We start from the raw sequence: 25,838 nt of genomic DNA, 5'->3' as shown, positions 1-25,838 counted from the left end.
TTTTAGAAACTCAGAAATTTGTTCTTATAAGATAAAAAGGTAAACTAGCAGTTGCAACTGGCAGTAGGAATGTCTGATGCGCTCTCTCATGGCTGGCTGACAGTGTTTGTCACATTCTGGCAGCAATGATATAAACAGATGGATTGTAACTTCCACATTTGCACAGGAACTTCTCGCATTTTCAATGTTAGAAACATAAAGTATCAGAGGCTTTCATTGGTTGTGTTGGTACCATGGGCAGGAGATTGGATGAAGGGTGATATGGCCGTTGCTTCTGGATTAAGTCATTATATGACCAGAGGGTGTATCACAGCTGTCAAGGGGATCAGATTTTAGTTTAAGCAGTAGAAGTAATATTCGAATTTAATTCTCACCCTGCCATCTGAGGGACTTTCGCTAATGAAGACACCCCCATTGTGAAGATGTCAGTCTGACGTGGGGCACCTGCACTGGAATGGAGCTGGTACAGATGCCTGCCGTGGGATGGCAGTGTATCAGCTGACAGACACACGCACCAGGGTGACGTAAAAGGAAACATGTACTGCAATGTCATCGTTCCCCCATCTGGGTGGACAAGGGCTTGCTTAACCAGACACTCCATAGAGGCTTGGGAATCTGGCCCTAGGCCGTTTTATTTTTATCTACGTTTGTTTTGTGATGCAGGGTTTCAGGTCAGTGAGAATATCCTGTGTGTCTCTGTGCCCCATGTGTGTTCTGTGTGTTTATGTTCACTTTTGAGGGTGTGTGTGTGTGTGTGTGTGGGTGTGTGTGGGTGTGTGCGAACAGGTTTACCTATCCTTATGGGGACATAATGTCCCCATAACGTGATAAATATCTGTTTTTTTCCCTTATGGGGACCGGTTTCCTGGTCCCCATAAGGGAAAACTCTATTTTATAAAAATCGGTGACTGCTATGAAAAAACTAAAAATGCAAAAACTCTTGTATTTTGTTAGGTTACTTATGGTTATGGCAGGGTTCGTACGGTCATGAAAAACCTGGAAAAGTCATGGAATTTTAAAATGGCAATTTCCAGGCCTGGAAAAGTTTTGGAAAATGAATAAACTCAAAGTTTTGGAAAAGTCATGGAAATTTGTTTTTGAAAAATATCCGTGTACTTGAATTTGTTCAATTGATAATATTGGTTTTCAAATTGCAATAATTTTTTCGTTCGGGCGATCAGTCACATCCCAGTCAGCACATGTACGTCGGCGCTACATCGCTGATAAGTTTTTTTAAGGTCGGTATTTAGTAGCTTTTCAGTCATTTGCACATTGGGCGTTTAAGCGAGCAACACTTTTCAGCACCGCGACGATCCGACGTTTTCGCGAATAAAACGCGATGCTTCGTAATGGAACGCGATCCAAATGCGACCATCCGCCGTTTATGCGACGTATTGCCTACGTACTTGTGCTGACAGGAATCACGTGACATGTTCTCTGCTTGGGGCAACTCAGTTGCAGCTGAGCAAAAATAAACAATGCCGGGAAAATGTCGCTTTAATAATGTTTGGCTTCAATCTGAAAAGTATAATGCATGGCTTGAGAAAGACCAGGACCCGGGACGAGCAAAATGTAGACTTTGCCATAAAACGTTCGACATTTCGAACATGGGAGAAGCAGCGCTATCTAGCCATGCTAAAGGTGCAAAGCACCAGTCTGCCGCTGCAGCTGCGCAACAGTCAGCTTCCAACCCGATCGCTGGCTTTTTCACCCAGGTGACTAATGTCATGATACCCTCTGCCAGCTGCAGTGCTTCCCTCTCCTCCACCACAAAGCAAGGGACCATTTTGAGTGCTGTGTCCAGAAACGAAACCCTCACTGCAGAGGTACTGTGGGCGCTAAAAGTGGCTAATTCTCACTATTCTCACAAGTCTTGTGAAGACATAAGCCAGCTTTTTCCGGTCATGTTCCCCGACAGTCAGATAGCTGCAAGATTTACATGCGGTGAACGCAAGTGCTCATATATGTGTAATTTTGGACTGGCTCCTTATTTTAAGAAACTGACTTTGGCTAGTGTATCAAAGCAACGAGTATATGTCATGTTATTTGATGAAAGCCTGAATCACTATTTACAGGCTAAACAGCTAGACATGCATGTCAGGCTATGGGACGGGTCCCATAAAAAAAACAGCATTTTTTTGCCCTGAAGAAGGCCACAGAGGCTGAAACATGTTGGCATGTTTTTAATGGATAGCCAAGTTTAAATAAAGGCTTTTAAAACTTATATTCCTTGTGAGTGCCTCAGAACTACTGTTTATTAAGTCATGAATATTTACCTTTAAGTCATGGAAAAGTCATGGAAAAGTCATGGAAAAGTCATGGAAAAGTCATGGAAAAGTCATGGAAATGTAATGGTAAAAATGTGCACGAACCCTGTTATGGTTAGGGCAGGGTAGGGGTTAAGGTTGTCATAGTTAACGTTACCATTTTTCCCATTGAAATGAATGAGCGGTCCCCATAAGGATATGTTTACCGTGTGTGTGTGTGTGTGTGTGTGTGTGTGTGTGTGGGTGGTGTGTGTGTGCGTGTGGGCGGACACCTCCTCACCACCCCCAGCCCATCCCCAGATGGCCAGCTTCACGTAACTTCAGTGGAGATTAAGTAAGAGCTGAAGATGGGGAGCTTGGCGCGTGTGTGTGGGCATGCTGCCAGGGGGACATAAGGCCACTCCTCATCGGATGGATTTGTGTGCAGCAGGCCTTTCAGAACCCCTTATGTTCCTCATCATGGAATTACGGGCTCCTGGTGGTGCTGTGTGTGGACCAGTTTGGTCCCTTCCTCCCTGCAAATATTAAGCTTTAATATGTGCATGTTGCTCTGTCAAAAAAGCAAATGACATTGTGCTTTGAGGTTCTACAGTTTATTTTAAAGCATTTGTTTGTGCTACATTTTAAATGCCAGCCAAAGTGTTAATATGTGGGTCCTGCCAAGCTTTGTCATCAGTCTCCCACCCTGGGTCCAAATTTCTTTGGAGAAAAAAGAGGTGGGGTGCAGATGTTTTGATTGGACAGTTTGAGGTAATTTGGGGAGCCCTGACAGAGCCTGCCTGTACGCTGAGAAACTGCAGCCGATATTGACCACTATGGTCTCTCTTATTGGACCTGTTTGATCTCCCTGGATATTTTGGTGTCATGCAGGAAACATTATTTAGTTATCAGTTTTTGCCATCATCAGTCCTCAGTAGAGGTCGACCGTTATGGGTTTTTCAATAGCCGATGCCGATATTTAGGAGTCAGGGTCAGCCGATGGCCGATATATGCTGCCGATGTTTTTTGGCTGAAAATTGGATGTCTTCCCCTTTGTTTGCATGATGAAATATCACACTAATAATAACAAGCGATACACAAAATTTCTCAACTTAGCATTTATTGAATACTGACTTGTGTAAATTTAAATATAAACTTAAATAACGAAAAAAACAATACAACTTGTAAACAACTTAAACTTATAACTTAAACATTAAAAATAGCAGCATCAGAATCTCTTAGTGCACGATATAGCAGCAAACTCCTTCTTCAGCTCCCAAGCTCACCAGTCTGCTGCAGATATCACACCTGGCTTTTCCTGGTGTTGGCTTGGTGAAATGTTGCCATACAGGATTAGATTTTTATTCAGCCATCAGACAGCAATTACTAAAACAGAAAAAAATGCAAGGTTAGCATTTTTATTATAGTGCCTTCATCTTCAATTCATTCTACAATTCCAGTATTCCATGCACATTAAAACAATTACACGCTAATACATTTTGAAAGAAAAAAAACCCACTATTAACTAAGTGCATCATGGTATGATGAGTAGTGTACAAGGCCCAAAACCTTTCACTAACATGTTGTTGATGTTGTTAGCAGACAGATAGCTTACAAGCCAAATTCACAATCAGAATCTAGCAATCGCAGAAAATAAAATAACTTTGTCGTATTACACAGCCTTGTATGCAAGGACAACGTAAACCCCTAGTGATTGTGACGTTGTCGACGTATAAGCCCGTATAAAGGATAGACATTTTTAATGAGGAAACTGACTGCGCAAAGTCATGCACTTTTTATCTACACGTCTGACAAGTTGTTCGAATCTCCGCTCTCAAATGCAAACAAGTTGCGCAGAAGGACCATTGTCAGCATCAGCTCAAGTGAATGGTAACCACACTTTCAAACAAATAGTCTTCTCCGCCATGCATTGTTCTTAGCAGCTCTGTGTCTCTGAGGATGGTGCTCTCTGTGATCGGGGCAGAGTAACGCAACTGTCACACACGCTGCAGTGTTGGGGAGAGCTGCCTGCTCCGCCCCACACACACACAGAGTGAAATTCTACGACACAAAAAAAAAAACAGAACTGATAACATCGGGCTGATATGGTAATAATTAAAATGTTAACAATTAAAATGATTTTTAACGATTAAAAAAACATCTGTGAGCCGACCAACAAGCGCACAAAACTAACTGTCAGAATCAATGATCCTTAACGTTACCTGTAAGCTACAGTTGGTTGAAGGCTCATTATCATTACGCCAGTTCCTGACAGCGGAATTCACGTTCTCTTTCAAAAGCACTCGCATTTTCTTTTAAAGCAACATTTCATAGCAAACCAGTTACATAAATAGGTCTTTTAAAAATCAGAATTTAAACCTTAGCATTTTCTCTCAGGACTCTTCCAAAACATCTGGCTGGGGTCCTGCACAAGGCAGCTTGGGTCACGTGTTCCACAGCAACAATAACACTGAGCTGCCCACAGACGTTCTTGTCTGTAAATCGGCGTAGTGCACTCGGATATCGGCCGATGCCGATATATTAAAAAATGCCAAATATCAGCCCGATATATCGGTCGACCTCTAGTCCTCAGGCTTATGCCTGTTCTGGTTACGTTGTGTATTTTATTGTCCCGTCAGTTATTTCTTGCTAAATACATCAGGAGATCCTCCATGGAGTTGGTCTGCTCCATGTCAGGGGCAATTTGTGATGCCAAACGCACAGGACAAACAAGTGCGTTTGCGGCAGGCTTCTCACAGCGTCCGAATAGCCGCATCACCCAGGCAGGTAGGAGGTAAACAAGCTTGGAAGTCCTTTATACCAGAATAACTGCTTTTGAGCCAGACTTTGGTTGTGGGGGGGGGGGGGAGGGGGAATGAAGAGTTTGGGTTTTTTTTAGCCTGCCCAGTGGGTCTTTTTAAAGAGAACGAGATGTGACAGTCCCACGTGTAATCGCCAGGCAAGAGGCGGGCTTTGGATCTGCCTGCCTTCCGATTGGTAGGGCTAGAGGGGGAGAGAGGGAGAGAGAGAGGGAGAGGGAGAGGGAGAGGGTGCTGTGTCTTGGGTCGCCTGGCTCTGAATAGCATATAGCAAGTGGGGAACGGGGGCATGGAGGCAGAGCCACAGGGAGCACCAGCAGTGCTGAGGGACATTGCATAATGATGGCGCGTGCCAGTCCATGGGCAACCATCTTCGCATAAAGCCGGATCACTGTCAATTTGCATCGGTACACTCTGCCTGCACTCTAGAGTCAAAGCGGGGTGGCGGGGGGGCGGATTGGTGGGGGGGCTGTCATGTATCACCCATCTGGTGTGTCTTCAAGTGAGCTGAGAGATATGGATACAGCAGCGCTAAAGCAAGGGTACTCCACCCTGTTCGCCTCCCGTTTCCAGGTAAACCATGTGTGTGTGAGTGTGTCTCCGGTGTTGGCTGAGATCAGACCTCTGCATATGAAGAGCAGGCTGGCTGGGATGAGCTACTGTGGGCGACCTCATGCTGTTGCATTTCACTCATATTTTAACGAAGTGCCCAAAAACGAAACTTGAACTGCGCAGAAGTGATTTGTCTGAATTATTTTGGTGTTCGTAATCTATTAGCCACCTTATCCGATCATAAGTGTGTGTGTGTTTATGTATGTCTGTACTTACTGTAAAATGCTTACAAACTGCAATAATACTGTGATTTTAAATCTTTCCAAATGGTTTAAGTCCTTTGCTCTTGAGTTTTTCTGTTAAATCTCTTTGGTCGTAAACATGGTTGCAGGTGGAGGTTACGTGAAGGGTGTTACAGCTGGCTTGGTGAGCAGTGGTCATGCTGTTCCCAGGATGAGACTGGAGAGGATTCTGGTCCTGGGCTTGTGTGTTTATACTGTAGAGACTCTGCCGTGCTGTTTTGGGGCCTGTGTACATCACCCATCTGTTCTCTCATCCATAGCTGGATACCCTGAAACAGCAGAACTCCAAATACCTGGAGGAGCTGAGTCTGTCAAGGGAGCAGCTCGGCTCTGAGAACCAGAAGATCAGCAGCCTGTCCAGAGAGATGTGAGTGGCCACTATATTCCTCCATCACTGTTCAGAGATGGTGCAGCATCTTTAGTGTTTACATTATTGATGTGCCTGTTTAATACTGTCATTTTCAGTTTGCTGTCTGTAATAACATGTTTGTGGCAGCCCTGTGTCTGTCAGAGGGCAAGTGCTGCAGTGGGTAAGTGCTGCACTGAGCCTCCACCTGCTCCCCGAATCAGCTAGTATGGAGGTGGGGGAAGCCAAGTGCCAACAGGAGAAGCCCCCAAGCGGCTCCATGGAGCCGCGGATTACATCCCGGGCAGATCTATCCTCTCGAGAGAACGCAGCTTATTCTGGCACTTTTAGTCGCGGTTGGTGTATGTAGCGGCCCGGACTAAACCACACGCTCTACTTTCATGTTGGCAGATTCTATTGATTTTGTGCTGCGTCCGGGGCCTGGTGGCACTGTGTTACGCTCCCGAAGCAGGTGTGGGTTCTGCTCCCGTGCCCTTAAGCACTTTTCAAAAACTCCATTCTTGTCACCTCTCTGTCCTCACTATAAGATGTTGAAGGAGAGAAGCATACTGTTGAAATTTGCATCTCAGTGAGAAGTTCCGGTTGCCTTACATTTCCGGGGTTGCAGCTCGAATCCTGCCTCTGTCCGCCTAGTGAGGAGGTCTCTCTCCATGTTGTGAGGGTTTCCTCAGGATTCCTGCCACAGGCCAAGGACATGCAGTTATGTTAAATGGCATCTTTTAAATGCCTCTAGTGCAAGTGTTTTTTCAACCCAGTCCTCAGGGATCCCTAGACGGTCCACGTTTTTTGCTCCCTCCCAGTTCCCTGCCAGACAGTCCACATATTTGGAGAAAAAACAGGGGCTGTCTGAGTCCACGAGGACCGTGTTGGGAAACACTGCTTTAGTGTATTATGCTTGTGCTCTGTCATGGGCTGGCATCCCTGCCTTATAGTCTGTGCTGCCAGGGTTAGGATTCCGGCCTTCCCGGCCCATTCCGCAGGGTAAATTGTTGACTGATGGATGGAGAAATTTACCTGTTAAAGTGCTTCAGTAATTATTATGGTTGTATTTGTATTTGATATAAAAAGGTTTTTTTCCCACCCCTCTCATTTTCAGTCGGGCAAATAGTGCTTGAATTTTGAGTTATAAAAGGAGTAGAGAAGTATTTCCCCTCTGTATTTGTGCTAAATCAGCTTGCAGGACAACCAGAAGCTGGGAAAAAGCTTTTATTAACAAGGTGGATGAATATTTCAAAATAAAAATTGTTAAGCAGTGGTTACGCTTCAGCAAGACGACCGATATCCTTTTCCATTTTCGAGTCCCATCATCTCCCCAGCAAGGAGCAGGCATGCCTGACTGAGACGCTCACCTCCTTTAATGGCCGTTACATTATTTAAGAGTTGAGGTCTGAGTGCACACGTGTACGCGGCGTCTCAGGCTGCTTCTGCTCCCGTTACACATTTCTTCCTTTCCACGTTGAGCTCGGTGCCCCAAGCCCCAGGACAGAAGCTTAGGGGGGGGCTGTTCCTACCCTCACACATTAAGCACTAACTGAAATCAGCGTCTGGACAGGGCTGCAGGGTCTCTGGTGTCGCCCCCAGGTGATTCATTCTATCAGGATATAAGGAGAGCTCCTTGGCTAATCGTAACATTGGCTATGACTCGCCGTCTGCATGTGCCCTGTGCTGCTGCGGCTTTCCTTTGCTTTTTACACGAAACTGGCTATTTTCTGGTGAGTCCTCTCCATCCGTGCAGCATCTGGACTTTTAACCCTTTCTTGTTGTCGCATGAAAGCTCTACCTTGCTCAGCCACACACTACAGCTTGCGTGGTTTCAGGTTCATCTCACAGCATGGGACCGTTCTTTGTCTGACCCCTTTGTGTAGTGGGTGAGTCTTCGGTCAGCATCGTGTTGTATAAGTGTACAGGAAGCAGTAAGGTGGCTTGTGTCCATGTCACATTATTTTTTGGCTTAATTTAAGTATCATGCTGAAGGACAGTGTCTGTGAGCTTACTGGCTTTTCAACATTTTTAGAAACCTAGACCCTTAACGTGCACCTGGGGAGCTCAGAGCAGGCCGTGATTGTTCCGGCTGAGCCATAGCTGAAGCCAATCTGGCCGTTTTATGCAGTGTTGGGTGTATGTTGGCTTTCTTCTCCAAAGCTTTGCCCCTTTGCTTGTATGTATGCAATCCTTGTGTTAATTATCAGTCATTAAGCAGACCAGCTACGGACTGGTTCAGCAATGAATTTGAACTTTGTCTTGGCCTGTGTCGTTGTCATGGTGATTCCTCTGAGCATCATCCTGCATGTTTTTCATGGTAACTTAAATATACCCTGTCATGTCATTAAGGCAGGCTCCGTGTCTGTCACATGCTGCCCTCGCCCCCCCTCCATGCCACATCTGGTATTGAATCCTTTGCATTCCTTTTGCATCCTCCCCCTCTGTGATTTGGTAGCTAGGAACTCTATGTGTCTCACTTAATCTATTTTTTCGTCCCTCTCTTTTAACCTGGGGTTGTCAGAGAGGAGCTGAAGCTGGCCACTACCCAGAAGTCTCAGCGTCTTGCTGCTCTGCAGGAGGAAAACACTAAACTGGCCAAGGAGCTGGATAGCAGTCGACAGGAAGGAAGCTGTCAGAAGGAGGTATGGCACCCGGCACCCTGGGAGGTCTGCTGCTGTGTGGGGAGTTAGAGATGCTGGTCAAGGTGTTGTTGACCCATCCTCCCAAGTGTACAGTCTACACCTCTGCAAGCCATCTGGTATCTCAGCTGAGGTAGTTACTTTGAAGAAAATGAAAAAGACAGCGCTTTTCTCCTCTCCCCCAGCTGGAAGATGAGCTCTCCACTCTGAACAGTCAGCTCCTTCAGATGAAGATGAGGTGAGGTTCTGTGGAGGCATGGAGGGGCTGGACTTGGGGCCAACCAGCATTAATTTAAAAAAAAAAAAAAAAAAAACGTTTGTAGTACACATTTTTGTAGCACAAGTCAATAAATTTCAGTAAAACACTATTCTATGAAGTCCAAGAAAGGCGCTGATACTTTTCATTAGCGAAAAAGTTTTATTCATAAGTCAATTAGTAAGTTATCCAGTGTTGATATCTGACAGTGATAATGGGCAATTATCGGCTTTGTCAGGAAGGTAGGCTTTGGTCACACACAAGCCAGGACAACAGTAGGATCTATTATTTGGCTTTCAGTTCAGCCTTATAGCCTATATTTCTGACACAGTTTAAAAATAAACACACATGGCTGTTATAGTGCAGCATTTCACAAGCATTGCCTGTTGCAGTATCAGTGTGTTCGCCGTTCTTATAAGTTATGAAGTTAGATGTTGACACAACAACAACTTCTGTTCTCCAGTTAACAGCCCCAGAATGTCAGCCAGTCAAGGACAACTTCTTTGTGGGAATTTTGAGCTTCCCAACTTATGTGGAGGATGACATGATATTATTGTTTATCACAAAATTTTTAAATTAACGGTCATATTGTACAATTTTTTTTAGATGCCACCCAGCCCTAATGTGTAATTGATTTCATTTTTCATTAGCCACTACCATTAGGTCATTACTGATAGACTTCAGTGTGTTCCCTGAACGTTTACAAGTATGATACTAGCTTTAACCTACCTAGCAGTTACTAGTCTGTGGAGTTCCCCATGGATCTGTCTTGGGGCCTCTTATTTTCACTATATATTCTTCCGTGAGCTCAGATTATTAGTTCTTTCAAGGGTATTTCATATCATTTGTATGCCGATGATATTCAGATTTATTGTTCATTTAAGTCAAATCAGTTCTATTCTGGCTGATTGTCTGGAGGAAGTTAACAAGTGGTTAGCTGCTAATCAGTTATGTTTAAATTCAGAAAAAAATGAAGTTTTAATTCTTGCTCCTTTAGATTTACTTTCCTTGATTTCCAGTAGGATTACAACCATCTCACATTGATGCAAATCTTCTCTTTGAAACCTGGGTGTCATTGATAGTCATTGAGTTTTGATTCTCATATTAGGTCCCTCAGTCGTACATGTGTTTTTCAGTTGTAAGCTCTATCTAGTTTGAGAACGATGGTTTCTTCTGAGGTGTTGGAAATGTTGGTTCATGCTTTTATTTCCTAACAGTTAGATTATTGCAATTCACTTTTCACTTGTCTTAGCAAGTCAGCTTTTTCATGTCTGCAGACGGTTCAAAATGCAGCTGCTAGGCTTTTAACAAGAACTAAGAAGACCTCTCATATAACACGTATTTTATATTCTATTCATTGGCTTCCAGTCCAATTCAGAATCAGGTTCAAGATATTGGTCCTTACATTCAGAGCCTTACATGAACAGGCCCCGCAGTACATAATGGACCTGGTACATCCTTATTTGGCTGGTCATGTTCTAAGGTCCTCTGATTAAGGACTTATTGTTGTTCCACAAACAAAGACTTCGGGCATTTCAGGTTGACGCCCCAAGGTCATGGAATGATCTTCCTCCATCCGCATCTTGCGGATTCTACTGAAGGTTTTAATGGGTACCATTTTACTCAGGCTTTTGGTAAAATGTGAGTCGATCCTGTGTAATCGTGTTTTGTTATGCGTTGTCTATTTTTAATAGGTTTTATACGTTTTCTGTTTTCTGCATTTTAGTTTTGTACAGCGCTTTGTGACTGCTTTGTTTGTGAAAGGCACTTAAAAAAAACTTTACTTAGTTTACTAGTCAATTTAATGTAGCTTTCCAAAAAGAGCTACAGGTAGTGGTATAATGTCATTGCTTGGTCCAGGTTGCACACATGCAAGGGAATATTTTTTGTAATTTGTACACATTGATTTTTAGTTGCATATGCAACAAATATCACAGTGTAGAGACCTGGTTGGGGTGCAGCACTTGCTCAGCTAAGCAGCCTGTTTACCTGTTGCCTGTACTATGAAGCTGGGTTACTGGCTTTTCGGGGTAACTTTTCGAGTAACTTGATGACGTGTGGTGTAGCTTTGCGATTAACCCATACTATGAAAGGTGGGTAGGTTTTACAGCTGCTATTAGCAATTTATGCTAAGTCTCAAACCTGCTCCGAGCAGTTTTTGTTCTTGGTTAAGTCGAGGTTTCTGCGTAAGCCAGCCCTATATGAGCGCCGCCTCTCCGAAGACAATGCCAGCATACCTGGATGATCCATACGACATTAGCGCGACATTAGCAGTCTTGTCTGTGTAATTGTGTCCTTCACCAACAAGCCATATGCCACAAAGCAGCCCTGTTAGCTTAGTATGCAGACTGGTACATTGACTGGAGAGGCAACCTTGCTGGTACACAGCCAACTCCAGGGCTAATGCAGCTGATGTGAATTGGAGTTGCTAAATTGTCCATGGGTGTGAATATGTGTGCGATGTGTTGGTGCCCCATGCGGCGTTTTTCCGTTGCATTGTCCCTGTAGCTTCCATGACAGGCTCTGGACATCTACAGTATGACGCTACATAGGACAAGTGGGTCCAGAAAATGGATGGATGGACTAGTTTTTATTACCATTCCTGTGTGTTGGTTTATATTCCTGAATCTGTCAGTTTCGGGCTTATAGAGCAGGCTTATCCTGTCTCGTTTTGTTCCTTGCCAGTAGTCTTATTATTGCACTACTATAAAAAACAATACAGATTTTGCCAGAAACTTTATAAAATACAGTACCTGGTGTGGTGGGAGAGCACTCTAAACCCAAATGTATAAAAACAGAACGTGTTAATGTGTTAGAAGAATGTTTACCTTCAGTCAGCTCTGTGTTGTTACCAGACTCATAGATAAGATCTTATACACATTGTTTTTTGATGTTGTCGTCACTGCTATTCTGTATTCTTGTAGGATTCCCTTCACCCCCAGGACTATTATAGAATTCCTTTTCTCTGCCATTGTTTTGATGATTATAATACAGGCCGTTCTCTTGCATCAGCAGCTCATTGTCTGTTCCAGTACTGTAGATGTCCAGTTTCAGAACGCTTTCCACTGCACCAAGTACCATACTTTTTTTCCTGGTACTATCGGTACTTTCCCTTTTCCATTGACTTCCAGTCGAGTGCCAGTCCCAAAAGTTCCAATACCAAAAGTGCCAAACCAGCTGGGGTACTTCTTTGGTACTTGAGTACTTTGGGGTGGGACTTGAAACGCTTTCTTTGTCAATTGGTTATGCAAATAGCCTGCCTCTGAAACACAATACAATTGCCATCTTGCAAAGAGTTATAAACTCAGAAAATCAGCGATAAATGAAGTGAAAAGTGAGTTGCTATCTGTTCTGAAAAAGAGATGCAACACAGATCAGGATGGCATGACAAGAAATTTAAAAAGTACAGTGGTACCTCGGTTCTCAAACTTAATCTGTTCCGGACTCCGGATTGAATCCTAAAAAGTTCGAGTTCTGATCGAATTTTTCCCATAAGAAATAATGGAAAACCAATTAATTGGTTCCCGGCCCCCCAAAAGTACACCTAAATGTTTTTTTTTTTTTAAGCATTTAAACACAAAATGAACAGGATAAAACAAGAAGAGCATTTTTTTCTTAATGGCTTCCAAAACTGTAAAGATCTTATCACAACATTACCCCTGTCCTGCCCCGATCGTCCGCTCCTTCCGTGTGCCACGCCCCCTCGTTAACCTCGTGTGGGATCCCCATGTGATCAGCTGTTTCTGGTTGTTGTCATTAGTCCTTTGTATTAAGTCCGCGTTTCAGTTTGTTTCCCCAGTCCGGTCATTGGGTGCGTTCAACTTGCTTACAGCGCTGGCTTAAAGCAACGCATTCTGATCCTGACGCAATGCATTACGGTTAGATGCATTGCGACCTCTCACCCGGCTGCACAAACTGGAACCGCCTCCGTGACGACACACCTTTGCCCTTATTGGCTGAAGTTTAGTTACACGCATGACGTTTGTATCGCAGGCAGTTGCAATGCGTAATCTGCTGTTTCTCCCAAATATCACGTAAAGCAGTGAGAACTGGTTTTCAGTTAATTTACCTGGTAAAATGAAGTTTAAATAAATTACATAAATGCTCTAATAGTACACGTAAGTTAGTGGTTTGTTTATTGTTATTTACTGTAATGTTGCGCTGCTTTATTTGGTTAATCGTCCAGTCTGTGAAGAAGGCATTCAAGTAAGAATTGCATTGTAGTATGACTCATTTACTGGCGCTTATAATTTATATTAGGTCAGCGTACACGGTTCGACTTCTGATATTCAGATCGAGTTCTAGGTCAAACTGGTTTGTTCGACTTTCAAGAAATTCGAGTTCTAGTGAGTTTGAGAACCGAGGTACCACTGTATTTTGTTTAATATACTTGGACAGAATGCATATGCCTCTCCTAGTGTATTAAACATGCTAGCGATGTGATTCTGTTGTAAAAAAATATTAGACTATTTAAAAAGCAAAAAGGAGTTCATAAATTTCCCACAAACCTGTCTAGGAGTGATTTAAACAGCAAGGATGAATATGATTATGATTGTCTTGAAGAACACATTCATCGCTAATGCAAAAGCAGCGGCAGTATATTTTTAAACTGATTTTTAAACATAATAGATAATCTATAAAAGGAATAATAATTAAAATTGCAAAGTTTGTCAAGATTTATTTTCTGTTATAGAGTAAAAATGTTTTAGCGAAACTTAAAATCCCTGTGCTGTAATTTCCATACAGAGTTGATAGTAAGAAAAAACCTGATCTTAATCTATCTGACTAGTCATGTAAGAATTGTATGTGCATAATATGCAATGTTGGTATTAATATCGCACATTGCCCAGCCCTATAATATACTACAACCATTTTTCAAATTCAGTACAAAATACCCGCCTGGCCTTGTGATGTCATTCAGTGGCAGTACCAGTTTTTACACTAGTGGAAAAACAACACCGTTATGTACCATACTTTTGGTGCTTTGTTGAAATACCAAAAGTACAGTACCTGGTGTGGTGGGAGAGCACCCTAAATTATTGCCTTTATTTGATTGATTTAGACTTGATTTCCTCTCTACCAAATGACAAAGATCATGTTGCTGGACCCATCAGGGAATGAGACCATCGCCATGCATTTATGTTGGTGAATATCTGTTTCTTTGGCATCATCTGGCATGAGATGATGATTGTTGTTCACATTGATAGTTGTTGTATTGGAATTGGGGAAATCCTTGAGAGTACAGCAATACAAACCATTCTGGGATTTTTAACCAGCAACTTTCAAGTTAGAGGTCTGTTTTCTTACACACTTGACACAATTGTCAGTTCAGGTGTGGGGTGAAATGGTTAGGAGGAGGCCATAGCACAGTGCTGGGACTTTGGGTGTATTGGAGAGTGAGAGCGAGAAAGACGAGTCTCCCTGTTTATACTGCCAGGGTCCTCTCATTGACACCCCAACAATGTCATTCTGATTAATCTACATTAAATTAAATTTTCATCTCCCTGGGCAATTTTTTTCGTTGCCCAGCATCCGTTCAAAAGTAAACAGTAAAAAAAAAAAATATTTTTTAATCCCAGCACACACAATAAATCACACGTTGTATAGTACAAGTGAAGTACACATGAATTGATGCAAACAGAACACCCTAGTGATCGGTCAAAGAGCTGGCTGGGGTTGGGCACACAGAGGCCTGTAGCCCTGTACAAACTAAAGGCGATAGGCACAAAGCAGTCCTTTGTGCTTCTCCAGGAATCAAGCCTGTGATTTAAGGCACTCTTCAACCATATTGAGAGTACATTGGAAGCATGGGTGTCGCCGCCCCCCTCACATTTCATAATTGGACAACAATAAGCCAGCAGTCTCACATTTCCTTTAATTACTGTACACGCAGAGAGTCATCATTTGTTTGTTGTTGTCCCTCTGTCTCTCTCTCTCTGACACACACACGCACACACACACTCTCACACACTTTAACAGCCCCCCCAGCACCTGTGGAGGGATGCCACGTCAGTGGAATCAGCTCTCAGGGTAATGAGCTCCACCTGCAAGTAAACCACGCTAACAATGGAAAAGCCATACAATGTAATCAAACACTACAATAAAAAAGGGTGAGAAGAATAAATACCACAAAGCAGGAAATGGTAGGAAGAAATACAGAGCTGGACAAGACTGCCGAGTATGGTTTCATCTTGTTGGATGCAAGGTGATCAGGTTTCATATGATGCTGCAGATACCACTTTTGAATACCTTTAAGTTTTGGCATACCCTTACAGCCTTTGGCAGTTTGTTTATGGATTAGAGTGTGAGAGGCATAAAAAAGGCAAGGATTGAGCATGACAGAAAAATTTCCATGACAAGAAAAGTAAAGTATAACAAAAAGTGGGTGCCTGCATGGATTAGCGAAGTGTCATGATGTGGAGCCCTTCAGGCCCCAGGCTGGTGACCCACTCACCCAATGCCCTACCCTGGCCCTCTACATGGGCCTTCTCTTTGGTCACAACATGACCAAATGAGGTAAGCATTTTGTTGAGCATGTTAGTAGCTGTGACTTTATTAGTGTTAATGCAGGGGGAGAGGAAACTGCTCACTTGGTCATAGTTTGGAGATCATCAGGTTGTGGCATTTCTTGGTCTTAGACATTTTTAAGTAAGTAAAGTTTATTTATCAAGCACCTTTTACAGACCGTCACAAAGCACTGTACAAAACTAAAGTGCACAGAACAGAGAACCACTGTTTTCTTCGTAGTTCCATTTGTTTTTACTGTAAATAGCTTTTTGGATCATGTTAGTTCCAGAAAATCGACAGCAGACATCATTCATAACACGGCTTGTATGTGATTTGGGCTTGTGTGTTTTAGAGTGGTCTCTCACCCTACAGAGAGAACTCCCTGAAGAAGGAATCTAACGAGGAGAAGATCTCCTTCCATCAATCCATCCAGAAGAGCAGCACCTTGATCTCGGCAAAGGACAAAGAGCTGGAGGCCCTGAGAAACGAGGTACTATAGCAGCTCATCAGCACCCTGGAGTATCAGGATAATCACACAGAGCTGGGAGGGCGGGTAGACAAACAACACCTACCTGCTGACAGTCCGTATTGCGTTGAACATGTTTTTTTGCCAAAGGCCTATATTCTAGGGGTATAAAGATGTATCAGTGCATTATCAGGAATCAGGTAAGGTGGCTATTCAATGCAGCAGGTTGGTTTCAAGCTCAAAATTTAGTAGAACGCAGTACACGAGCAATGTGAAACAGGAGATTCTGGGAACAGTGAAGTACACTGCTTGGACAAGTTTGTAACAGGTTGCTAGAAGCAGGACTGAAGTACTGTAAAGCAAGGAAGAAGCCCTTCATCAATGAGAAACAGAAGTGCCAGGCTGGAGTTTGCGAAAAAAAAAAAAAAAAAAAGTATAGTTTACACAGAAGCATACCCTTAAATTGAGAAATGAATGAAACTAAAAATTTTGCTGTGATCGCTTAATTTTTTCCAGAGGTGTCTCTGTGTGTGTATGTGTCTGTGTGTGTGTATAATGTACACACACATAGATATTTATACCGGCATTTCAACTTTTTCCTCAATGTAGGATAGCAGGGGAAGGTTTAACATTCATACAGGAAGTGACACATGATCTTTGCACTTGGACCCTTAATTTGTTAAATGACAGACAAACTTGCCCCTGTTTTTTAGCACATAACACTCTAATGGTTAAGATAATCTTTGTACTATGCTGTGTTTTGGATACACCTCTCTTTTGTAGCGCAAAAAAATTGACTACTAAAATAATGGAGTTAACTGCATTGGATAATGAGCCATTTCCCATAGTAGAGGACAAAGGATTGCTTTGGCCCACTCACCACTTAGAAGAGGTCTCAAAGTACCGGTCAGTGACGTGTCTGTAATTCATTATTAAATTTGGCTTGCAGATCGATCTTTTGGTTTTCCACAGAATTAAAAACCATGTAACGTCATTTAGCTAAACTGCTAATTATGTGTCACTCTAAAAGCTCAGCACCCCCACCTTCCCAATCTGGTAGAACTTCCTATGTGTTTGTTTTTTTCCTGTACGGTTCAGTGCACAGAAAAAACACTGGCTTGTTCTTCCTGTTTAATAGTAACATTAAAAATCCATGTTCCGAGATTTTACTTTCTTTGTATTCCATTAATAGTGTGTATTTAAATTCCCAGGGTAATATTGGTGAATTCTTTTCAGATAAATTAAATGTTCTAATTTAGTTTAGCAGAATAACCAAATAATCAATAATTTGCATCATGATTAAGATTTCTAATAATTAAACATTTCTGATGCATCAAATTGATTTACAACTCTATCATATTCCATTGTCCTTCAGTACATTTTAATCACTTTTTAATCAGTTACTTTCTACTTTGATTGTGGCGCAGGTGTCTTTTTAATTACAAACCACCTGATCCAGTTAATGTAGTTTCTTTGATTGACTGGGTTTATTAACAGTTTTAAGAACGCTTGGTATTCAGCTAGAAGTACATTTTTATTCCAGTGCTACCTTCACGTGCTTTTCTTCTGTGCAGATCGCCGTCTTGCGGGATGAAAATGTCGTCGCTAAGACATACCAGTCAGCCGTCCGCTCCTTGGAGCTGGATAAAGCGCGACTGCAGGAGCAGGTGCGGAGCCTGGAGCAAAGGCTGGTGGGGGGCGAGCCCACTGCCCCTGGAGGATCCTCAGGTGACTCAGCCGTCCCAAGTTAGGTGGCTGCTCCTTAATGGCTACATTAGCAGACTTAGCAGCCTCGGTGGTTTATATACACTACAGGCCAGAAGTTTGGGCCCACCCTCTTATTTTTAATTAATTAATTTAATTAATAAACAATACACTGCTTTTGCAAACTATTATTACAAGAAAATATAAAAAATACTTAAAAGTAACGGACTGGCTTTGAAGTGTACAGTAACAATTTACTGTGCATAGTAAGTGCTATTTAATGAATGCCAGTGCCTAAGTATGAGTTTTTATCAAAATAACCACCCCTTGCCTTTATCACAGCAGCACAGATTAACAGCACCCTCTCTAGAGATTTTTTGGAAATCTCCCAGCACCTTTTCAAGCATGCAGACAGTTCTGTCTCATTTGTAGACGCTCACTTTGAACTTGTTGCTGCAACTCGTCCTATGGATGGACTTTCGTCTGTCCACAAGACCTGCTCCCAGTCCTGAATACCCCAGTGTTGTTTAGCCTATAATTCTCTTTTTCTTAATACCACAAAGTAAAGGTTTTCTGGCAGCAAGTCAGCCATGCAGTCCATCTGCTCAGTCTTTGCTTGACTGTATTAAGAGTTACCATTTTCCCTTTGTTCACGTTAATCACAGCCCTCAGACCTCTGCAGTCGTCTTCCAGTTTCTTTTGCACATCACAACTAAATGTCAATCTTCAATATTTCATGTCACTTTCCCTGCCCCAGACTGTTTCTGGTCACTGTTGCTTCCTGTCAACTTTTTTCTCTGTAAACAATAGGTCACTCCATGCTTAACTTTTAACATGCTTAACTTAACTTTCATTTAACTTTCTGGCTATTTGGCGATGAGAAAACCCTTCTTTACTCAAAATTTGATTTGTGCTCTCAGTTGTTAGTTGTTGCTTCCTAGCCGTTACAGACATTTAAAAAAATATTTATTACAAATTCTGACATCAGTTAAGAACATAAGAACTATACAAACGAGAGGAGGCCATTCGGCCCATCGAGCTCGCTTGGGGAGAACTTCACTAATAGCTCAGAGTTGTTAAAATCTTATCTAGCTCTGATTTAAAGGAACCCAAGGATTCAGCTTGCACTACTTTATCAGGAAGACTATTCCGTACTCTGACTACACGCTGTATAAAAAAGTTCTTCCTTAAATCCAGTTTGAAATGTTCTCCCGCTAATTTCCACCTATGGCCACGAGTTCTTGTATTTGAACTAATGCTGAAGTAACTATTCGGTTCAACAGTATCCAAACCTGTTCTTATAGAATCTTATAGACCTGGATCATGTCCCCCCTCAGTCTCCTTTGCTTGAGGCTGAACAGATTTAGCTCAGCTAACCTTTCCTCGTATGACATTCCTCTAAGACCAGGAATCATTCTTGTGGCCCTACGCTGCACCTTTTCTAAGGCCGCAATGTCCTTTTTAAGATATGGTGACCAAACCTGCACACAATATTCTAGGTGAGGTCTCACCAAGGAATTGTATAATCTTAGCATTACCTCCCTTGAGTTAAACTCCACACACCTGGAGATATACCCCAACATCCCATTGGCCTTTTTTATTGCTTCCCTGCACTGGCGAGAATGAGACATGGAAGCATCAACATACACACCAAGGTCTTTCTTATAATCAGCTACCTTTATTTCAGTAGGTCCCATAAAATACCTGTACTTTATATATCTGCTCCCTACATGGAGTACCTTACATTTGTCTATGTTAAATTTTTTCTGCCAGGTGTCAGCCCAGTCACTAATTAAATTAAGTTCCCGCTGTAGCTGCTGAGCCGCTATTTCAGTATCTGCTACACCACCCACCTTGGTGTCATCTGCAAATTTCACCAGTTTACTATATATATTGGTGTCTATATCATTTATGTAAATTAGGAACAATAGTGGTCCTAAAATTGAACCCTGCGGTACCCCACTATGAACGCAGGCCCACTGTGATATTGAGCCTCTTATAACTACTCGCTGCTTCCTATCTGTTAACCAGTTATCAATCCAGGTCACTACAGTTCCTAAAATACCTGTCGCTTTGAGTTTAAGTGAGAGCCTCTTGTGGGGAACAACATCAAAAGCCTTTTGGAAATCTAAGTAGATGACATCATAGGCCTTCTTATCATCAACTTCCTGAGTAGCTTCCTCAAAAAACTCCAACAGATTTGTTAAACAGGATCTACCTCTCCTAAATCCATGCTGGCTATCCCTCAAAATGTTATTTGAGTCCAGGTAATCTACCATTTTCTCTTTGATTATAGCCTCCATAACTTTACCAGTTATACAAGTTAGACTGATTGGCCTATAGTTTGACAAATTACTTCTATCCCCTTTTTTGAAAATGGGCGTTATGTTGGCATGCTTCCAATCAGAAGGTACCACACCTTCAGATAAGGATTTTTGAAACAGTAAAGTTAAGGGTCGGCAAATAATATCCCTCATCTCTTTTAACACTATAGGTAAGATGCCATCAGGGACCTGTGATTTATTTATTTTGAGCTTAGCTAGGCTTTGCAAAACATCAGCTTCAGTATATATATATATATATATATATATATATATATATATATATATATATTAGTTAAAGACGATGTTGGATTAGTAATAAGAACTGGTAAGTTACTAGTGTCCTCAACAGTGAATACCCGTGCAAAACTATCATTGAGCTCATTTACTATATCAATGTCGTTTTCAATTATAAGACCCTTACTATCCTGCAGATTAGTAATTTCAGCTTTTAGAGCTCTTTTAGAGTTAAAATACTGGAAGAAACTTTTAACGTCATCCTTAGCCTCCAATGCGATCTTCCTTTCGACATTCCTTTTAGCTCGTCTAATGTCATTTTTAAATTCAGCCTGTAGAGTTAGATACTCTTGCTTTATTCTGTCATCAGTTATTTTCCATTTCTGGAACAAAGCCCTTTTCCTCCTTACTTTATACTTTATTTCCCTAGTAAACCACCTAGGTTGCAATTTCCTAGATTTATTCTTGCTGGAAACAGGTATGAAGGCCTCTTGCACTTGCAATAATGTGCTTTTAAAAAATTCCCATGCCTCTTCAACAGTTTTGTTATTTAACTCCATCCAGTTCACAGTTTCTAGTTTTAATCTCATACAATTGAAGTTAGCCTTCCTAACATTATATATTTTTGATTTGGACTTTGCTCTTCAAGCACTAAACTTAACCTCAAATTTAAACATGTTATGATCGCTACTGTCAAGTGGTTCTAAAATGTCTAATTTACCAATCCTGTCCTCGTTATTAGAGAAAACAAGATCAAGAATGGCATCTCCCCTGGTAGGGGTGTTAACAAACTGAGTAAAAAAACAATCCTGTACTAATTCCACCATCTCAAGTTCATTTTCAGAAGAGCCAGCAACAATGTCCCACTGCATCCCCGGTAGATTAAAATCACCCATAACTACCACATAATTTTTATTGCTCATAATCCTAATATCACTGTATAACAATCTGCTTTCCTCGGCAGCTACATTAGGTGTTCTGTAACAAACACCGACAATTAGGCTATTTGAGTTGTTAGCATCGAATTTTACCCATATATCTTCCGTAGTTTTACTTATATCAGTAAGCTCCCTTGCCTGCAAGTTTTCCTTTACATATACTGCAACACCACCTCCCTTCTTACCTATACGGTCTTTACGGAACAATGTGTAACCATCCATATTATATTCTTGTCCATCCTTTTCTCTCAACCACGTTTCAGTTATTGCTATAATATCATAAGAGTCCGATGAGATAAGAGCCTCTAAATCATGGGGTCGTTTTAGTCATTTAAACATTTTCTTTGACTGCCTAAGACTTTTACACAGTTCTGTATAACTATAACAGCAAAGACATTCCTTTGGGTTACAGCTGAATGAGGCACTTAACCAGAATGTTTTCAGGCCTGTATTACAGCTATAATGTAAAACCAACAGTGTGGTTGCCAGTAAACTAATTATTGTTACTGCTGTTATTATGCAGGATAGCACTGGCAGTGTTAATTATATTTATTAAAATAATATTTTTCTATTTAATTGTTTTATCTATATAGATATTTTATATGTAATTGAGTGGTGCTTGTTAACCTAATGATGTTAGCTGATGTCAGAATTGCAGACCCTGATTGGCCCTGGTGATTTCTGTGGCATATCTGGGCACTTAAACTTGCCGCGTGCGTTTGTTTCAGGTGATCCAGCTCTGGCACAGCTCCGGGAGGAGAAGGAGTCAGCTGAGAGCCAGGTATCTCTCCACCAGATATTCCTTTCCTCTTGTTCATTCCAGAAAGAGAAGCTTTCATTACCATGTCATAACGTGAGTTCAGCTGGTTTCCTTTAAAAAGTGTTGATTTACTGTCAGGTGTTCAGATGAGCTCCATTCTGCAGCTGTGACATCCGCCTGTGCTGGGGAGAGATGGCCAGACGGAAGCTCAGACACAGTCTGATGCATGTGTGCTGCCTGTCGATGTGGCACCTTTCACACAGCACATGCCATGGATAATCGAAATCCAAAAATAATTTAAAATGAACTCCCTAAGTGCATTCCTGAGCCCAAAACCTATTTAATGAGGACCCTGTCTTCTATCTCATGTGCCATAATAAAGAATGAACAAGGAGAACAGTTGAATCTAATTTCCATGCACACTATAATCAAAATACTGTTGTATACTATACTAAACCTAGTTGTGTCAGATGTGTTAAAGTAATTTGATAAATGACAAACTAACTTCAGGCACAATTTTTGCATCATGGGATTAGAAATTTGTTCGTTTGACTCACAAATTACCCTTAAAATACATGACTGCTTTTTTAAGAATACATTATTGTGATGTTGTGACCCTGTGTGTCAATGCTTCATGTAGATAAAATCATTTTCCAGGCCCAGCGGATGGCTTTTGCACAGATAATACAGCTTTGACCAAAGACTTGCTTGTTTTATGGAGACCTAAGGGTGTTATGTGGAACAGTCCACTGTGGTTTTATTTTGTTCCTGTTGCTGATGTATTTTCATTGATTATGACAGTTTTGCCATAGGGCTGGATGTCAGTTAATACCTAGAAGTTATCAACACATTCATGCCACCTCTCTCACTTTTCTGTGTGTGTTTCATTTATCAGCCAGTAATGAGTCTCCCCTCTTCACCCAGGTCGACCTGCCAGTCATTATGAATTTGTACTGTTGGAGTGCGGTTGGCCCTCCTGAAGCTTAACCCATTTTTGTCTCTCTCCCACTCCCTTCCTTCCTTCCCCGATGTTGGCAATGCTCCCCCCTCAAAGCAGGCAGCGGTTCGTTACTGTTTCTCATCTGTTTGTTTTCAAGCATGTCTGTTTCATGTTCCTGTGCCATGATATATCTGTTCATTAAAGATGGAGGCAGCTGTTGGTGGGGGTGAGTGGGGGGGAGCAGGGGGAGGTAGGCCAATGTACTGGTTGTCTCCCAACAAAGAATCAGGCTTTCTGTGATACTTTCTATTCTAGTTAGTAATTTCCACTCCAAGTCCACCTTGGAATGATGAAATCTTTTCTCCTCAGGTTAATGCAAATTACTTACTTTGGTCTGATTTATCATTTGGCTTTAAATGCAGCAAAAGTTGTGCCAGTAGGCTAGTGGTTATGGACATGGACTCTGACCAGGAGGTTGCTGGTTGAAGTCCCCCTGCTGTAGTTCTTCTAGCTAAATTTTACAGAATGGGGCAGAAAAGCAAGGGAAGGAGATCCAGGCTATACCCCATACATTAGACACCTGTAGAACCTTCATAATTGTTATCCTTCCATAATTGTTAGTGGTCATTTCAATGACCCCCCCCCCCCCCCCCGCGCGATACTGTCTGATTCACATTGACTGGGTATCAGGGAGGTGCTTTGTCCTTACTTCTGTTTTACCCACTGACTGAGCACACTGGTGAAAGTCCTTTGTCTGTCTCAGAGAGTTTGTGAGGTAGTCTTTGGATGTGGCCTCTCAGAGCACTGTGTGAATAGTACTTACTGCCTGTGTGGTAAACACACATTAATATATCTGCACATGTCAGAATGCCATTTTCAGGATCTCACAACGCTTATATATTGTGTAGATTGCCTAATAGTATGGGGAGCTGCGCATGTTTGCTGCTGGTTGCTTTTATTTATTTATTTGTTTGTTTGTTTGTTTATTTTTGCTCTGGACTGAGCTGGTCATGCTTTGCATGCAATGGTGATCCCTGTCCTGTTCGGAGCAGATCGACTTCCTGAACTCGGTCATCGTGGACCTGCAGAGAAAGAACGAGGAGCTGAAGTCTAAGCTGGAGAAGATTTCGGAAGCGGCACTCAATGGAAATAATCCTGACGAGCTCGACAGCTACGACTGGTACGGCCCTGAGTGGATCTTCTTTGCACATTCATGCTGTCACCAAGTGTGTTGAGTTTTTCATTTGTCAACAGTTTCGGTGAGGACCAGCCCAAAAAGAAGCCCCCACCACGGCTTTTCTGCGACATCTGTGACTGCTTCGACCTGCACGACACTGAGGACTGCCCCACACAAGCTCAGACGCCCGACTCACCGCCCCACACAGCTTACCACGGCAGCCGTGCTGACGAGCGGCCCTACTGCGACATCTGTGAGGTGTTTGGCCACTGGACCGACTCCTGCAATGACGACCAGACGTTCTGAGCCCTTGTCGTAACTTCACATGCCTCAGGCCCAGAACCCGACCGCATGGCAAACTTGCTCAGTTTGGATTGCCATTGCTATCTGTGTGATTATTATTATAATTATTATTATTATTATTATTATTATTATTGCCCTACTGTAAGCGGAGCTGCTTTCACTATCTGCCTGGAAACGCTTGCTCAGTTTTATTGTTTAAAAAAAAGACAATGCAATCATGACTACAAATTATACTGTTATCTTTTTTTTTTTTTGATACCCGTGCCATGCATTCTTTTTTTTTTTGCAAGTGGGTTCACACAACCTGCAGACATCAGTATTGTCCTGCATGTTTGAAAACCTGAAGAACTCTGTTCTCTGTTCACAACTTTGGCTGAGGCACTGTGTGTGAAGACCTGCCAAGTCAGCTTCTACGAACCGTTGCCCTTCACACTTCATTGTTTCTCTTTCCCCTTTTAAGTATTGCAGCTCCTTTTAACTGCCTTTGTATGAATGTGTTTAACTTATCATTTTCAAAGGATAAAATATTAGAGTTATCATGCTGTTATTTTACATATCACTTTTTGTTCCTACTGGTGTTTATCTGTACAAAAAAGCTTTGTTGAATGTTTCTCTCTATATAACTGTAAAATAAATATGAAGAATGCAAACTAATTCATAACTGTAAATACCAGCAATATTTTTTTGTTCCTTCCCAGAAGAGAATAGGTGATGAATATTCTTCTCTTGGTCTGTATGTGGCCCTCTGGTATTCCTTGGGGATTGATGTCAAATGAAAATTACTATTTGCACATCTAAACACAGTATTATAACTGAGTGCATAGTAATCTATGTCCTTATTAAATTGTGACAGTCTGTCAGTTGGCTGAATTTCCCTCCCAAATATCCATCCATCTTCTACAGACCCACAATCCTGAGAGCATAAGGCAATGCTGCTACCGTTCTTCCAAAATACATTGATGAAAAATTTGAATGTCAGTGTTATAGTAGAAATATGATCTTGAGTAGTCTGTAAATGTCTGCAATGCTTTAGGAAACATTTGTCTTATCTTTGTAATGAATCACACTTGATAAGCACCACAAGTGGTTTGAGTGATCAGATCACAATGCATCTTGGTGGTGGTTTTCACTTGTATTTAGCACTGCCTACTTGCGATCCAGTGTGCCAAGACACATTTTAAAACCAAGTGTAAATGGGGACAGAGACGATAGACAAATTATTTCTGCTTGTGTGATTTCCACTGTGACATATGGAGTGGTAAGTGTCATAGTGATTGACACTATTGGTTATTTATTTAGAATTTGAGACATGCAACCAGCAT

The 25,838-nt window shown here is 41.9% G+C and overlaps 1 protein-coding gene across 9 annotated transcripts in view; it reads left to right on the top strand.

Moving 5' to 3' along the window:
• clip1a (CAP-GLY domain containing linker protein 1a) overlaps positions 1 to 25,170 on the top strand; it is a 56,823-nt gene extending 31,653 nt beyond the window's left edge. For 8 of the 9 annotated variants that reach the window (XM_072709191.1, XM_072709190.1, XM_023797752.2 and 5 more), the window contains 8 exons: positions 6,180 to 6,286; positions 8,790 to 8,910; positions 9,093 to 9,145; positions 16,043 to 16,160; positions 17,711 to 17,864; positions 22,065 to 22,117; positions 24,089 to 24,216; positions 24,291 to 25,170. In XM_072709191.1, the coding sequence (XP_072565292.1) occupies positions 6,180 to 6,286; positions 8,790 to 8,910; positions 9,093 to 9,145; positions 16,043 to 16,160; positions 17,711 to 17,864; positions 22,065 to 22,117; positions 24,089 to 24,216; positions 24,291 to 24,519 (963 nt within the window). In that variant the 3' untranslated portion in view covers positions 24,520 to 25,170. Of the gene's footprint in view, positions 1 to 6,179; positions 6,287 to 8,789; positions 8,911 to 9,092; positions 9,146 to 16,042; positions 16,161 to 17,710; positions 17,865 to 22,064; positions 23,160 to 24,088; positions 24,217 to 24,290 lie in introns of those variants that run through there. The other variant, XR_011989357.1, reaches the window with a different exon arrangement.
• Positions 25,171 to 25,838: the final 668 nt, after the last annotated feature.

The sequence above is a fragment of the Paramormyrops kingsleyae genome, chromosome 2 (genome assembly GCF_048594095.1).
Source record: "Paramormyrops kingsleyae isolate MSU_618 chromosome 2, PKINGS_0.4, whole genome shotgun sequence".
Classification (NCBI taxonomy): domain Eukaryota; kingdom Metazoa; phylum Chordata; class Actinopteri; order Osteoglossiformes; family Mormyridae; genus Paramormyrops; species Paramormyrops kingsleyae.
This window is presented reverse-complemented; position numbering and strand designations above follow the sequence as displayed.